The sequence below is a fragment of the Triturus cristatus genome, chromosome 6 (genome assembly GCF_964204655.1).
Source record: "Triturus cristatus chromosome 6, aTriCri1.1, whole genome shotgun sequence".
NCBI classification, from domain to species: Eukaryota; Metazoa; Chordata; class Amphibia; order Caudata; family Salamandridae; genus Triturus; species Triturus cristatus.
The window spans coordinates 81,200,925-81,218,560 of NC_140589.1; the positions used below are offsets into that span (position 1 = coordinate 81,200,925).

General features: G+C 47.4%; 1 protein-coding gene across 2 annotated transcripts in view; it reads right to left on the minus strand.

The window, feature by feature from the left end:
- The window catches only part of LOC146813794 (cap-specific mRNA (nucleoside-2'-O-)-methyltransferase 1-like), a 664,820-nt gene that overhangs the window by 89,216 nt on the left and 557,968 nt on the right, over positions 1 to 17,636 (minus strand). For both annotated transcript variants that reach the window (XM_085610257.1, XM_085610256.1), the window contains exon 22: positions 14,271 to 14,383. In XM_085610257.1, coding sequence (XP_085466383.1) covers positions 14,271 to 14,383 — 113 coding nt within the window. The remainder of the gene's footprint in view (positions 1 to 14,270; positions 14,384 to 17,636) is intronic.

Sequence of the window (17,636 nt, forward strand, 5' to 3'; positions counted from 1 at the left end):
AAAGTTGTCAATGCAGAATGGAAGATAGCCCATAAAGCACTGCAAAAGGCAGTGTAACTGAACACAGGATCACATAGATCCGCAAGAGACAACGACCCCGAGAAGGGGCAAAAAATATGACTGAGTCATCCAACTGAGCACGCACATCAGTGAATGGCACAAGGTGACATGTGAGGGGACAGATGTCACCACACAGAGATACACAGCCAAGAAACCGCTTGGTAATCGAGCGCTATATAAAACCCTTTCAACTTCAAGACTACCAGGATAGACATGGATGACAGGAATACACATGAACAGGCAGTGTGTATCGTGAGAACCACACCACGCAATGCCAAGCCTAATGAAATGGAGCATCAACAGTACGTATGCGGTGGAAGAAAGAAAGAGAACAAACAGCGAACAGTACCTAGAGGTACAATGGCAGAGAGAGACCGCACACACAAGACGAGAGAGAGAGAGACACACACACACATACACACAGACGGAACCTGGGGCAAAACCCCCAGCAAGAAAAACCCAAAATGCTTGCCCTCTCGTCGTGTGCATATCCCCAGACAGATAGACGAAAATATATGGAGAAGGGCAAGACAACGGGAACTCGAAGAGTATGCCCTAGACAAGAGAATGCTGCATCATAGGTACGAACGGCACCAGTGTGAAAAATAGCAAGACAGAACAATGTCAAGACACATAAAAGCGAGAACAGCCTGTCCATCGGGGAAGGAACCGCGGTCTCCCGCTTGACAGGCGGGAATACGGACCCCCACAGCAACGGGCAAGTAATGCACACACAGAGTGGCAGAAAAATGTATATATAGCCATATACAGATACTATATAAAGTCAATGAGTATCCTAAAGAAGAATACGTCCACTGATAACCGTAGCCGAGGCCCAGAGCAGAAGTACCTGAACTCCTGCGCAGCAATGAGCAGAGGGACAGGAGCCCCTGCCTGAGAAGCACATAGGGAAACAGGACACAAGGCAATGTGCACCAGAGACGTGTCTGGTGTGGACTCCACCGCCCATAGGCCAAAAACCAAACAGGGTCTCAACCATTAGAGACGACTGAAGCACTACCCCACCACAGGGATTGGAGAGTAGGCATTACTACCAGAAAGGGGTCATCCGGGCAGACAACAACTTCATCCGACGCTCCCGCAGAGACTTCGGTTTAAGCTGCTGGCAGGCGCCGCACTCCTCGGAATCATGGTGCTCACCCAAGCACCACATGCAGATCTCATGCGGATCCGTCGCCAACATCTGCCGTGTACAGGATCCACACAACTTAAAGCCCGTAGGCATAGCACACTGTTCCCAGATGCCAAATGGCGTCAAGAAGGCCTGAAAACAAGAACCAGGCCAGAGGAACCGCTTCTCCTGGATCCGCGTTGTGGCGCTGAAAAGAAGGAAACTGACGTCAGCGCGCCGGGAGGGACTTATGTGGCTTCACTGAAGTCATGTCCGTGGACGACGTCAGGGCAGAGCCATGCAGCGCCATGCCCCGGCGCGCAGAGGTGCTGCTGAGAGAAAATTCTCCGGATCCAGCCTGAGGGGATATTCTAAGTTAAGGAATCTTAGGCTAGATGTCTCTATCAGATGCATCCGTCACCACTGTGAACTCTGGTTGGGGAAGGAAGAGGGATCTGCCGTTGACCCAATCCTGGTTTGCTTGTCACCACTGCAATTGGTGTGCAGTGCCCTCCGAGAACTGGACGCAATCGGAAAGATTCCCCTGATGCTGTGCCCATTGGAACTTCAGGTCACACTGCAGAGCTCGCATGCGCCACTTGGCCTGATCCACCAGCAGGATACAGGAGGCCATGAGGCCCAGTAGCCTCAGGGTCATTCTGACCAAAACCTGGGATAGAGGCTGAAAGATCGGAATCATAGCCCGAATATCCCGGACTCGCTGCTCGGGAGAATAAGCCCGAAACCACGCTGTGTCCAGAACCGCTCTGATGAAAAGGAGCTTCTGAGAGGGAATCGGGTGTGACTTCGGTACATTGATAGCAAACCCTAGCGAATGCAGGAGGTCGGACGTAGTCTGGAGGTGAAAGATGACAGCCTGGGGCGAGCCGCCTTTAACAGCCAGTCGTCGAGATAGGGGAAGATTGGAACCCCTGATCTGCGCAGAGGAGCTGTGACCACTGCCTCACTTTCGTGAACACCCAAGGGGCGCTGGTAAGTCCAAAGCGGAGCATGGTACACTGAAAGTGCTCGTGGCCTACCGTGAATCGCAGATATCGCCAGTGGGCCAGCAGGATGGGGATGTGAAAATAAGCATCCTGCAAGTCCAACACTACCATCCGGTCTCCAGGGGACGAGAGCAGACAGGACCTGAGCCAGTGTCAACATCTTGAACTTCTCCTTCCGGAGGAAGCGGTTGATTTTCCTGAGATTCAAGATAGGACACAGGCCCTTGTCCTTCTTGGGCACCAGAAAGTAGTGGAAATAACAACCACAAAAGACTTCTGGGGCAGGAACGTGCTCGATGAATCCCTTGGCCAAGAGATCCATAACCTCCTGTTGGAGAAGGGCCAGGTGATCCTTCGACATGCGATGGAATTGAGGTGGCATGGATGGAGGGGTAGTCTCGAAAGGGAGGGAGTAGCACCTTCGGACTATCTGCGAAACCAACCCGTCCGACATGATGTTGAGCCAGTGGGGGAGGTGATGGTGTATCTTGCCGCCCACTGGCGATTGATGGGTCTGAAAGGTCTGACTAGGAGGGTTAGGATTCTGCTGCAGAGGGAGCGCAGGTGGACTGTCCCGCCCGCTGGCCCCCTGACCCACAGCAGTGGGATCCACGTCCCCGGCTGTGCAGAGGCTGTACAGCTTGCGCAGGCCTGTGGCTCTGGGCAGAACATGGCGGAGCACCCCTTCCGTAGCCACGAAAGGGGCGAAAAGCAGACTGCGCTGGGTGGGAGGTGGAAGCGAGGTCTAAGTATATGGCCGCAGCCCTAGAATCCTTGGAGCACTCGAGCGTTGTGTCTGCCTTGTCACCAAACAGGCGACGGCCATCAAAGGGCATGTCCAAAAGCGTTGCTTGGAAATCCCCCGAAAAGCAAGTGGACCTCAACCAGGCGTAGCGTCTCAGTGCTACTGACGAGGAAATCGTCCTGCCTAGCGAGTAAGCGGTGTCCAGCCCACAACGGATGGGGAACTTCTCTGTGTCTTCATTCAGCAACAGCACCTGCACAACCGCGGGGCCCAAGTGCGCGCCGGCGGAGTCGGGCTGCCCGAAGATGGAATGCATGGCTTCATAGAAGTTGTGAAGCTGGGCAGGGGTTGCTTCGGCTCCCGGAAAAGGAGGGAGGGCCGGAGTCAAACCAACAGGTTCCGCGGGCAGAGCCAGACGACTACCTTCCGTTTCCCGCATTGGCCGAAGGACGGGGAGAACGTTTAGAGCGACGATGCTTCTTCACCTTCTTCTTGTGCTTCGACTTACCCAAAGATTTCGATGACGAGTGGTAGTGGCGGCTTCCCAACCGGTCCAACGAATGGCACGGAGCGGGTTGCCGGGCCTCTAGAAGCTTTCGGGACTGCTCCCGCAAAGACTTCAGGTTCATGGCCCGGCCGTCGGAGCACGACTTCGGGTCGTGGTCACCAACCAGGCACCAAAGAAACACAAGGTGCGGGTCTGTGACCGACATCAATTTGCGACAGGAGTCCCAAGCCTTGAAGCCAGTCCAACTTGACATCCCTCCGTGCACCAGGAGTCGATCAACTTAAAAAGGTGTTGACAAAAGTTGCAAAAACTGAGTCAAAAAGTGACTCTAGGTACCGCTCTCTCCGGATTAGCGCTGGCTGGCACAGTAAAAGAAAGAAACTGATGTCAGGGCGCGACGGAGGCATCTAAGTAGATACTGCAACATAATTCCGGCAACCACAACACCAAAGACGAATGCGAAGTCGACCGGCGTCACCTATCGACGCGCAGAGGTACTGCTGAGGAAAAAATTCTCTGGGTCCAGTCTGACGCCTGGGGGTAATTCTAAGGTGAGGAATCCATAACTAATTGTCTCTTTCAGATATGATCAATGCACACGTATGTCTTGTGTGCAGCCGAGTAAATGGTATGGTCCCAAAGAGGGATGAGCTGGAACCACGGGTCGCAAAGCCCTCCCTCAGCAAGCCACTGTAAGCCAGCTGCTGAGAAAGCCATAGTTTGGGAAGAATGCTGGCTAGAGCGATCATGTCTAGATTAAAACCTCCATCTATGAGCACCACCGGGTCTGTGGTGGCAAGCACCGATGCAAGTGCATTTAGGATGAAGGATTCTAGGCATTCATTTGGGGCATTTATGTTGGCCAGGGGGAAGGTCAAGGAACCCCATTGTATGTGGATTGCTTAGAGGCGCCCCTTGATCTCAGCAATTGTGGCGAGTAGCTTACCACTGAACTTCTGCGAAAATAGAATTGGTACCCCATTCTTCTTCGCGGACCCCGAGGACCACAAGTGGTGGAGGAACCAATGGGAGCGCATGGGGATGATATCTTTGGGGAGGAGATGTGTTTCTTGCAATTAGCATATGTCTCTCTTTGCACTCGCTAAGAGGTACAGGAACGCAGCGCGTTTTAATGGATTATTAAGCCCCTGTACATTAAGATTAAGTATTTTTAGCTCCTTACCTATACCCAGTGGGGGGAACAGCACGGTCAGTATGCTTCAGCTGCAGGCCTAGTGCCGTGCAAGTGTCTGACCGGGAGCAGGGGGAGTCGCGAGGTGCTTACTGTGTCGAATCAGGAGGGACTGGTGTGGAGGAGTAGACAAGACCATGTAGTACCCCCCCAAAAAAACAAGAAACATCTGAAACAAACATTAGAACATAGAGTGACATCAGTCCTTCACAATGGTCATATTCGAACAGAACAATGGCCCATGAGGACATGGAGAGAACGTCTCGGATTCCGCCAACTCGGCGCCCCTTTCTCATCTGGGTGGGGGGGGCGCGGGAAGACAGTAGCGTGGCAGTTATGTCTCTCCAGTCTTGCCTCGCAGCAGACATCCTGCCTGGTGAATGTGGGGAATTCTAGGAGTCCCTTGTGATACCAGGGAACCAGACAGTGTAGTAAGTAATGCTTGTCTTTCTTTAGCCATGGTGGCCGTATCTGGTTTGAGACTCCCAGAGCCTTTCCCTGGTCGCCGCCAGCGGTGCTGCTTTCTTCGATGATCAGCCATCGTCTCTGGTCCTTCTTCAGTGTCTGCATCCTCCTTCAGACCCACTACTGCCAGAGCTTATTTTAGCGATCCCAGCTGCCATAGCCTGCCTTGTGCCGAAAGATGAGGAACAAGGGGTGACCATACGAATATGCGATCCCATTCTCCCTGAGATGTGGTGTGACAGGGCAGAAATCTCTATGTTTATAAAGGGTGATCACTGACAAATCTTGAAACAACGTCGGGGAGTGGCCCCGAAACAGGATCGGATGGGACTCTTGAGCTCGGCAGTGAATCGCTTCTTTGATTTGAAAGTCATGGACACAAGTCAATATGTTTGCAGGAGGTGCCCTGCTGGTGCGGGTGGCCCGACCCTATGCGCCCGGCCCAGTTGGATTTCTGGTTTGTTGGTGTATCCCAAGATGTGGCCAAACAGGGCTCCTAAGTAGCCTCGCAGATCGGTTCCTTCTGCCTGTGCCGGAACTCTAGCATGATCGGTTTGCTAAGTCTTCCGTGTGCGCTTGTAACTCCACTTGCTGCGCTTTTAACCGGAGGATCTCCTTCTGCATCATCTCCTGCTCTTCGTCCTTTGCGTTTTCGCAGTCTTCGAGGGCTGCTACTCAGTCTCCCACTTCTTCCAAGTCCTGGAGCACCTCTTAAGTCTGCTGTGTTTGCATATTTTCTCAGAGGGACGTAAAAAGTGACGACAAAGGCTTTTGCGCAGGCTCATCAACCTCTTCTCACCTTTCTTCGCTCGATTCGTCCCAGTACGGCTTCAGGGAAGGGCACAGCACTGAATCTGCCTTGATTAAAGCCACAGAGGAAATTAGGTCTGCAGTGGATCAGGGAGGCTCTGATCGTTTTGGATCTTTCGGCCGCTTTTGATACGGTCCACCATGGGCTCTTGATGGACCGGCTAAGGAAATGTGGGGTTCAACGGAAAGCATGGGAGTTACTCAACTCATTTCTTACGGACCGAAGCCAAATAGTCGCAATGGGCAATTTTCACTCACAACCCTTCTCCTTGCCTTGTGGCGTTCCGCAAGGGTCTTCATTAAGTCCGACCCTTTTTAATGTGTATGTTACCTCCCTCGCTCCAATCATCAGGCGCTACGGGATTACCTTGTACACGGATGACACACAAATTGTGGTGTCTCTGCTTCCGGGTTTGGAGAAGGGATTGGATCTTAATTTCCAGTCATGTATGACAGAAGTAGGAAGTGGATGGCTAGTAATTGCCTCAGGCTGAACTCGGATAAAACCGAGGTCATGCTGTTTGGAAACAACCCTAACTTTTGGACGTCTTCCTGGTGGCCGCCGTCCTTAGGGGTTCTCCCCACCCCGGTCGAGAAGGTTAAAAACCTAGGGATTTTGGTTGATGTAAAACTCTCGATGGCCGCCCAGGTTAAGGCGGTAGTCTCCAAAACGGGGCTCATGCTAAAAATGTTGAAAAAAATCTTGTTTCTGTTACCACTCGACTGCCGTAAAACGGTGGTTACGGCCCTGGTTTTATCCAGGTTAGATTATCTCAACAGCCTGTACTTAAACCTACAGCAAAATCTGTTGCACAAACTACAGATGCTTCAAAACGCTGCGGCGAGACTCCTGACAGGTACCCCCAAATTTGCTCCGATTTCTAACGTTCTTCAAGACCTGCACTGGCCTCCTGTTAAGAACAGGGTCCAGTTCAAAGCACTTTGCCTGGTTTTTAAAGCGTTACGTGATGAGGGCCCGGACTTTCTAAAACACCAATTTCAATGGTATTCCCCACCGCGCCTGCTACGTTCATCTGAAGCTAAACTGATCTCTGTCCCCTGGATAAAAAAGGCTCGATGGGGCGGACGCAGTTTTTCCTTTGGTGCCGCTAAGCTGTGGAACAAGTTACCTCTGCACCTAAGAAACAGTAATAATCTGCTATGCTTCAGAAAGGCATTGAAGACCTGGCTTTTTGTGAATTATTCTCTTTCGGACCGGCACTTTCTTGGGATAAGTGGTCAGCGCCAGGACGCCAAATTTGGTAATCGTGCGCTATATAAATCGCTTAAATAAATAAATAAATCTGTGTCGTGGGGAGGGGGGGGGGGGGGGGGGGGGGGGTTTAAAGGTCATCCCCGATGTCACTGGTTTAACAAGCATGTCCTAAAAAGATCTGTCCTTCTTGGAGCGTACAGAGGACATAGTGCAGAACTTCAGCTGGCTCGCCCGCTACTGATGCTGTAGGATGCTACTAGTCGAGTCCAGGGATTCCCCCCTCTATCGGCACTCCTGTGTGTACAGAGGATCGACCCAGCTGCGTGCTTCAGGGGAACTGCCAGGCTTGTCTGTGATGATGCAAGTGGCTTTCACGCCTTGTGGGGGTTAGTCACAGGGCCCTTTTCGCCAATTCCAGACCAGGTCTCTGGCCTGGATAGAGTTATCACTTGCTCAGTGTCTCAGCACAGCAACTCTGCATGCAACGTTGTGCGCATCAGTACCCACACGCAATGAGGCCCTTTTGAGCAGCGCACCCCTGCGATCAGGCACTTGGACAGTATTGCTCCGCCGTTTGAGTGCCCTCTGTGTTGTAATAGGCCCGCCTTTGGCTCAGCTCGGGACAGGGCCCTTTTCCTCCTCACGCTGCTCTGTGGTCTGGTGCTGCCTCCCCGGGGACCTGGTGGCAATAGTTCAGCCCAGATCAGGTCCGCTGGAGCAGGGACACCCCCGTGGGGCCTTTTGTGGATAGAGAGGTAGGGGGGTGGGGGCTCTGTCTCACTTCCCCTTCACTTCCCTTATGCACATACAGCAGGGCTATACCTTCCCTCCTGATGGTAGTAGGGCTGCAGGCAAGTCACCGGCCATCTAGTCTCTGTTTATTTCCAGGGGTTCACTGCAACATCCAGGGCTCCTTCGCCTACTCCGCTGGGCCCCAGCTGGCAAGGCAGGCTCTGCCTCCACAGTGTGATTCCTGCCTTCGTCAAGGCTGGCTCGTCCTGCAGGGGCCCACGCCTCCCAGGCCACAGGCCTGCTGTGTCAAGCAATAGCAGTGCTCCGAGCTCCCCTGCTGCCCATCGTTTTGCTTCTGCCTCTGGGCTTAGTGCAATGCTGCGGCCCACCTCAGGCACCTCCTCGCGGGGCTGCAGCACAGACTTGCAGATCTCTTTTTAGGTTACCCCAGTCTGAGTCCAGGTGCAGGATCTTTATCAGCAGGAGGGGAGGACAGCACTCCCCTGCTGCTATGCCTGGCCTGAACCAAGAGGCCTCACCTCTTCTATCCGCTTGTACCATGCAGCGGCCCGTATCGGGCACTTCCTTGCAGGGTTTCAGTGTAGGGTTAAAGACCTCTCCTTAGGGTGCCCGAGTCGCAATCTGGATGCAGGATCTTCACCAGCAGGGGGCGATGCCGTACTCCCCTGTGTGGTTCCCCTTCCCCGCTGATGCGCCTGGTCCCAGACTGAAGACCCCACCCTTTCTTTGTTCTCCTTAAGCCACTGAAAGAGGAGGGGGAGAGCCTCTATCAATTGAACCACAGAAGGGTTTAAAGCTTTTACATTGATCTACCCAAGACCACAGGGTGGACAATTATATTTGTTTGGGGTTCTATTGAGCAAAGAAGACTGTGCTGAAGAGGACCCTTTCAAGGTTGATATATCTCTGCATTAGGATGTGCTATGTAGTGCCAAAGAAGCAGCATTCGGAGGGTCAGAGAACCCATCCCACTGAGATGGAGTCCTTGGATGGATTGCCTACTACCACGGCACAGCGCACTGGGTGCCAGTCCGTGTCATCTACCATCCTGCAACCTGGGCATCCGTGAATATGTTCACAAAGTACTACTGCCTTGACAGCAAGGCCTTTGGGAAGGACATTTTGCCTGCTCTGTACTTGAAGACATTTTGGTCTGAGCCCACTACACAGACCCTTAACCATGGGGAGGTACTGCTTTGGTATCTATTCTAGGGTGAAGACTTTTCAGTTAGAAGAAGCCATCAGAACATTTCTTACCTCTGGCAACACACTTTCTGGTGGATTTATCTATTTAACCCAGATTCCTCACTGCCCTCTGACCTCCCCAATCTGTGTAGTTACCTCTGTTTACCAATTACTTCCCAAGTAAGTATCCAGAACGCTGGTACCAACGATTGTTTACACTCCACATCTGAAGGTTCAGAAAGGGAACGGAAACTGATGTCAGTGTGCAGGGTTGGCTTTTATGTGCGTCTCTGCTTCGTCACTTCGAGGGCAATGTGGAGACAGCGGGGACCAGCACGGCACCACCTAATGGCACATGGGCACACTCCTGTGGGAGAAGTTTTCTGGTTCCAGTTTGGCACCTGGGGAGTATTCTTACGTGAGGAATCTTCAGTCTGAAGCATCCATCAGATGTTAAATCTTGTGTGGTAATTAGGAAATAGCTAAAATATACTAGTGTGTTTTCCTCCGGAGTCAGTACCTCTTCTAATGAATTTTAAGGAGTCTCATTACTTTTTCTTGCAACACTGGAATGTTTTCTACTCTGTAGTGTTATGATTTTTTTTTTTTGTGGGTTGCTTTTTGAGGAATCGAATTTCACATCCATATTTTATCACATTTAACACCTAATTGTATTGTTGGGGAATGCAACTTCAATAGATAATCGTTTACTATGACACACTACTGGTGTTGTATGTTCTGGAGTGGAGTAATACATTCATTTATTTATTGCTTGTGGTCGAACCTCTAGAAGTCTGCTTTCTTGTTTTACCAGTCAACGAAATTGTTATTTGAGGTCGTAGAGGTTGCTTTTAGCCCCGTGTTTGAAATAGCTTTCTTGAAGTTAGTCGTTACAGTTGATTATTGCGGATGTTAACCCTGCCCACTGCTATCAGCTGAGACGCCACTTCAAAGGGAACTTTGTATTTACAGTGCTTCAGTTGCCCTTGCGGTCTCATTTGCTTTCTTCATTTGTTCTAAAGATTGAGCCACTGCTGGGCCAAAAAAACCTCCCATATGGCAGGTATGTCAATTATCTTGGCCAATACATCTGTTCTAACCTCCTAAGTGATGAGACTCACCAAGACAAGTGGGGTTTCTGCCCTCCTGGGTTAGGTAGATTATAGGTAAACTCCCCTAATTTCCCACCCCAAGGGAGGGGGGATTTAGAGGACTGGGAAACAAAAAGACTGTTCGAGCCTTAGGGTTCGGGACTGAGGTCCATCACCAGGGATGGGCTGGCCCACTCATTTACAGTTTTTTTTTTTTTAAACATGTCCCTGGTATCTTGTGAGCTTTCTGCTGTAAATCCTCTAATCTACCAATGAGAGGGCAAAAAGACTGTTGGGGCTCTTGGAAAGCAGGGAAGCATTTGCCATTCATTTCAGGAAGTTAAAACCTGAAGTGCGTAACCAGGTAATTCTCAGACTGTCCCAGTTTACTGTATATTAGTGGTGCCAACAGAATCTAATTCAGATTTCAGACAAATGTTAGCAATGGCATCTCCCTCTTCAACTATAGCCTTTTTCCTTTCCAGATAATTGTCTGGAATATCTTTCAGTGAGTCTTCCATATCCTTTCATTGTCCATAGGGACAATTTAATATGGCATTAGAACAGACTTTACTCCTCTCCAGCTTTCTTCCTAGTGCCACTAGCTATTTAATGCCTTTATCTGGTGGAGTCCTTTGGATGGAGTTTGGTTTCACAAGTGCTTTAATGTGTTGATCATCCTGTGCCGACGGATTACATTTTTTCTTAATTCTTGGGGTGAAAGTCAATGAAAAATCTAGTTTCGTGTACACATCAATTTTGCTGAAAAACTGTTGCCTGCAAAGAACAATGTTTCTAGAGAGAAACAAGAATTCTCATATTCCACTTTTACTGCACTGTGTTCCTCTGGCTCCTTTGTTTAGCTAATGACATGCAGGAATATAACCTAGTGAAGATGGTCGAGATGGGGACAGTTTAACCTCCTCTTGCGGTAGATCAATTTCTACATTTTTTCCATATCTTCTCATCCTGTATATTATAATGCCTGATCTCGTCTTCATATGGTATATCATGTAAGGTATCCTGTAAATTCTTTCCCTCCTGATGTTCCTCGGAAGGCAGAGGTCTAAACTAGGCCTATTTAATATCTAAATATCTTCTCTGGGTCTTTAATAGCTATTGGTGCCTTATGGTTCGGCTAAAGCTTCTTTGAAAATATTTATTTACACTGGAGTGTTAATTTCCACTTGGAGTGTATGTTTCGGTTTCTGAAAAACCTTCAATGACTATTTAAAATCAATGGTCTTTGGGATTTCATATTGACCCTTCAAGGTCAATAGCCTCTTATTTTCCCTTTCTTACACTACTGTCCGCAGAATTTGAATCTAAGCCGTTCAGCTCTTTCCCCTTCTGTTGCTCTTTATTTTGGACACAGGGGTAGGGGATTTCTTGAAAAGCTCCACTACTGTTAATTTTGGCATCAAGGGTTTGTCTTTATATGACTTTCTGTCAACGAAGTACTAAACTTTAATATTTGTTCTTATGACTTGAACACCTTTTCTCTTGGCTCCGACAGTCCCTTTATTGGATCCACTAAAAACCGTAAGTCTTTATTTTCAGAATGTAGTCAGACACATATTTTTGTACCCCAACATGTAAGAGGATTTTTCCTCGACATCCGAATGATGTTCTCTATAATCCTTATCAGATGCCACAACATTCTCATCATCTGAGAAACCAATCACATACATAGATCGTACCTTTCTCTTCAGTTTTTCTATTTCAGTTTCCCTATACATATTTTAGCCCAATAAGACAACATAATTATATCTCTATGAATTATTGTCTTGAGTTTGAACAATTAACAAGCAATTTTCCTATATAAGGTCTCTTGGAAGACAGTACATGTTCACCGGTAAACACAGTTTGAGAATATATAGTTGGAGTTCCGGCAAATGTAAACAGTGTGCTTGTAGCACTAAATGACATTGAGGACTTTAAAGTATCACTCTCCTGATGTTCTTTTTTTACTTGTCAAGTCAAGGCACACAGCATAAGGCTGTTTCTTTCGGTGTTGGCTTGGTCCTCAGTCTCCCCTTGAATTTATTCCAAACTTTAGATATCATGAATTGTGATTTTTTCCTTCGCAGTTCTCCAAAAAGACCTCTGAATCAACTGCTGGAGAGGAAGAATCTAATATGAAAGTCATGTATTGTGGCAATGTGTGCTTAGGGTCGACTTCATAATGAGCTATTCTGGCTCGGCCTACGTGAATGCCCGCAGTAAAACCTTTAATGTAGAGATACATTTCTGGACTCAGACAGCGGAATAGTGCACAGCATGTAAATCTAGAATACCAATTACCAATTTTTCATGAGGTAAAATTTGAAGCTGGAGCTTTATGTCACTCTAACTCACTCCTTATGGAAGGCTAACAGCCATACACACTGCTTGCCTGCAGCCTTGTTGGGACAGAGAATGTTCCTGTAGTTTTGCCTGCAGCACAGATCCTTTCTCCTAATGAGGTGAGAGCAAGCCATGGTGCAGTGCGTCAATCTCCTGCAATCAAGCTCAGCATATGAAAAATGACCAGGAGCCAGGTTAACAAGGTGGGTGCTCCTGTTGCCTGTAAAACTGCAATTCCCCCGCCTCTTGGCCTGATCAGGAATGACTGGGGGTGGGGGTACCTAAAGAGATCTGCACTGTATTGCTTCCGCCTTCCACTACCAGCAACACAGGTAACACCGAAAGACACAGAGTATTTGCTAACCTCTTAACTAGGAGTCAAAAAAGAGTAAGCTAGACATCAAGCCTTCATACCAAAATCGTGGGTCCATACATCTTCCAACAGGTTTTGCCTTTTTCTAGCAAATCTCTACCATGTCAGTATTTATTTTTATACCATAAGCCCTAATGTATATCGATGCTGCAGCTCGACCGAGTTTTTCCACAAACATCATTGCAGAACACCCTCTGAAGTTATCTTTGGAAAGCAAAGTATTATTTACTAACATCTTATGAACGTGCAGTTTCATAGGCGGGGTTTTCAAAATCTTTATAATCATTATGATCTAGCAATACCATATCCAGCACAAGAGGCGACCAAAGGGTATAACCTGCTAGGTCTGGGTTGCAGGCTGTGGACTCACAATGTTTAAGAGGTATGTTGTCTGTGGGGCCTAGACCTTTAGTACAGAAAAGCAAGATACTTCTAATTTACGTGAACTTATGTCAATAGCCTATGATCCTGGAGGGTGGGGCTGTGTTACACATTTGAACTAAGATGCATGGTTCCATGCTGTGCATCTCTTGTACAGGAGTGAGTTTTCAGAGAGAGGAAATGATTAAAGTGGGTTTTGTCCTGTAAATGTCCTCTGTGGATGTGTACTTTTGGTGCAGGCCACTGTGTGGATGGGGAGTTTTTTTAGTTCTGTATTTTTAGAGTTTGAATGATTCAGAGCACTTTGAATTTTTGATGCTGGAAACCTGTGTGTGGAGCATGCTGAAATGCTCATTTCAGTGCTCCAAGTGATGTACTGCAGTTGTGTGCTCGCAAGGCTTCCCTGTGTGTCAGATGTGGCAGAACGTCCTGAATAGAGCATTATCTAACATTGTGCTACCGGTGGGGTCAACTGCCTGAGCAATACTAACTTAATATACCAGTACTGCTTATCTACAAGGATTCTGGCTGCTTATGTAAAAGGCCATTTTTCTCTCTCTCTCACACACACAGACACCCCCCCCCCTCCCCAAATGTTGAGGCTGTAGAACAGTCATACAAATAGACACTAACTTCATCGAGTCTGGTACCAGGTAGTGGAAGAATATCGTTGTTACTACACACTCATGAGTTCTATAACACAGAAGTCCATTTTTATTAATGGCATTCTCTCCTTCATAAATCCTTACAACATATGATTCCACAATCCTCACTCCCCATGACAAATGGCTTGCCTACATCTAAAAGTTCACCAAGGACTACGTAAAAGTTGCATGCTTTCAAAAATGCATAGCAACAACGCATGGCATCCTGACTTACTTTAGAATTCAGTAAAAAAGGTGAACAACAATGTCAATGCTTGGCCTATAAATACACATTTATTTGCACATACATATTCTTCAAAATTAGAACCAAAGAAAAGGAAATGAGCAGATGGCTATCCTACCATTCACAGTTTTAATTATGTAGAGTCCAGCCGGCACAAAGTGTCGGTCATCTCGCCCAGTGTATGAGAGTCGTGGTATTCCTCCGGAGCTCTTAGTTAGTTTCATCTCTAACCTAAGGGTAGAAGAGATCAAGTTGGAAATTAGGCTTTTACTGACTGTGGAAGCAATAATCAGCATTTACCAATGCCCAAATACTAAATGCTTTTTCCCCCCCAGATCAATACGACATGAAAATGAAAAATCGTTAAGAGACAGTCCCTCTTTGATACTAATTTCAAAGTTCTAACAAAGGTCCTTAGTCACATAATACCACTAAAGGGTCTAAAGAAAGTGTGGCCACTTGAAAAGTAGGATGACTAGAGTAACAGCCTGAAACAAAATATATGTGCTCTTACTAAAGGTGGTTTCCTGTTTCATTTAAATGGAATAGAAAAGAACTAGAAATCACATTGAATACATTTCTTTCAGCCAACAAAAATCAACAAGCGGAAAACGTCAAGATCACTTACACAACACAAACGTAATGGTGGAATCCTTTGAATGAATTGGAATCGCGAGTAATTACTCTGGGTGCTCCTTTAAAAAAAGCTTCAGGATGTCCAAAAACAAGACATGGCTAGGTGAGATGGAGGCACTAGAAAGGCAGCAGAACCAGTGATCTTATCAGTTCTCAGTTGGACTGTCAGAATAAGAGGAATCAGAGCAAAGGCGGTGAGCACACCGCCTACATGGAAGGCATCTTGCTAGTACATTTAATCTTGGAGGCCACAAATTATCAACAGCACCTTGTCCCAAAGCCTCACAGATGGTCTTGAGGGCTTCTAAAATAAGTTTTTGCTTGTGGGGAGAAGAATTGTAGAGACATCTATTGAGGCTTTCTGTTCTCTAGTTGTAGACCTCAGAAATATGGGAAATAGGTACTAAAATGCCTTTGGTGTTGTGGTGCTTCCACTCCCACAGTTCCATTGCCAGGCAGGTGCTGTGATGGTGTTCATGTTTTCGTAACAACTTCAATTTATCTGCAGAACAACCCTAAACTACATCTTCATTCAAAAGGAGACGGAGGATTCTGGAAATATCTGAAGTTACAAAAAACAAAAAACTAACGACTCCTGAGAAAGACTTCAATTAGCTAGCTCACTTGACAAAGCACAGACCAGGCAATCGTTCAGGGGAAAGTGGCAGTGGATGTTGGGTGTCACAGAAAATTGGCAAGATGTTTGTTGAAACTCAAGAGAGTCAAATGGCAGAGCAGGTAGTCTTGGTTACCTAGAAACAAAGGTGCTTTGTGTGTTTCTAAAGGACAGATGAATAGTATCACCATGCAGAGCCATAGTACATCACTTTATTACACAGTGTCCACGACCCAAGCCACAACAATGATCTTGAACGTCTTCAGGGGAAGCAATTCAGACCTCCAGGACAGAAAGGAATCATCCACCATTTTTCCTCAAGTGAAAACAGTGGGATAAATCTCTTTGCCACTGTGATGGTGGAACTGGTTCTGGCACTACTAAAAGGGTGCCAATAGTTTGGGAAACATCAACTTAGGCAGAAGTGGTATGGGAAAGGCACACCCCCCTCTCCACTGAGAGGGCCCATACTTTATGTTGTCTTGGGACCTGGAGATCGGGTTCTCATAGTATTGCTTCTTCTAGACTCCCAAAGATACTTGATGACTAGCAAGAGTCTTGGTTACAGAGCAGGGCTGCCACAAGCACACAGATAAACTCATTTGTGAGCTGGTGCCAGGTGGAGACTGCCTCAAGTGTCTGCACGCAAACAGAGAAGTACCGCTTGGTCAAGTGCAATTCTTCATTCTCCTTGGTATCAACATTTGGACTAGTGTTCAGATCCAGCAACAGGAAAATATAATAAGAGAGGACAGTTTCTGATGACCTTCCAGAGGATCCTGGAGAAAGGTCACACGAAGCAGACGGAATAGTAACAGCCCAGGGAACACATTCAGGGGCAGGGGTTCTAGATTTAGAAGCAGTACCCATAATGCCATGACCAGTTAATGATCTATCCCAAGGGAGTCTGAGCAACCTCCTTGACCTGCTGATTGGCACTCCAGGCATCTAGATATGAGCCCAACCTTAGAAGGCAGACTAACATTTGGTGTACTCCAATTGTGGGTCTGACAGGAGCAAAGCACATTGATTCAACTAATGTTTCTGCTTTTCCTAGTCAGGAGGGTCAGAGGTGTCAAAGCTGCTGTCACAGAATCCCACCCCCACCCCACTTCCAATGGAGGGCACCACCTCCAAGCTACTGAATCATGAGTGAAAAGTCCTGTCTATTCAGAACCTGGTGCAAGAAAGAGGAGGTGCCTAGAGGAGGAGTGAAACTTGACCCAACATTGCAACAGGCCTTTGAGTAAAAACAGCCCTCTGTTCCAGGAAGCTTTATGTGCCTTCTGTGAGTCTTAACATGCAGGAAAAGGTTATTCGATACTGTGGAAAACTGTCATGCATCAATCCTTCCAAGAGTAACTCATTCCACTCAAACCATTTACATATACAGGCAATGAGGATGACCTTCGCAAAGGAATATTCCTTCACAATATGCCTCTTTATCACTCTAAAAGAAAGGAATACTGATTTCAAATCCTAAAAATGGCATGCCCATAAGATGGTAATTTCCAGAAAGAACATTACTTGAATGCTAGACCTGAAATCAGAGTCCCTGTACTGAGCCCGTGGTGTTTCTTGATGAAATCTGATATCAACTGTGATATGGCTGAGCATAATCTGCATGCACTCCAGATGGTTTAAAAGCACACAGAGCAGGAGATGCAGACACAGAAACTGACACATGAGGACAAGTGAAACAAGCATTTGCAATGCAATAAGTCTCGCATTTACACAAGTTTGAGCTATTGGCATTATAATTGACAGTACCTTTTATTTATGTTTTGGTTTTTAAAACATAAATTTAAAGCATTGTCATTTACAATGCCAATAGCTTAAACTCTCGCATATGCGAGACCTATTGCATTGCAAATGCTTCTTTTTCCTTTTCAGTAGATGTGCCCTTGACTATAGATTGCACGGTTTTCTTGGAAAGCTGAGCTTTTTCTGACCACATATGCAGAAATGACCCCAAGGATTGTCGTCGCTCTTGACAGCAATCGTCTTACGTTAGAGTGCCTACTTGTACAGGACTGTGCCGCCTCTTGCACAAAAGGTGTCAGCACGTTGCAGGCGCATGAGCACAATGAAATGTAAATACCGTGCTGAAAAAAGGAATCCTGCAAAAAAACAAAGACTGCTTGGACCCAGTCTTTTTGACAACTAGTGAAAGGGGCTAGGGCGAAATCTGTGCTGAGCGCACGAAGAGAGCTGCAACGGAAGAACAGGCTT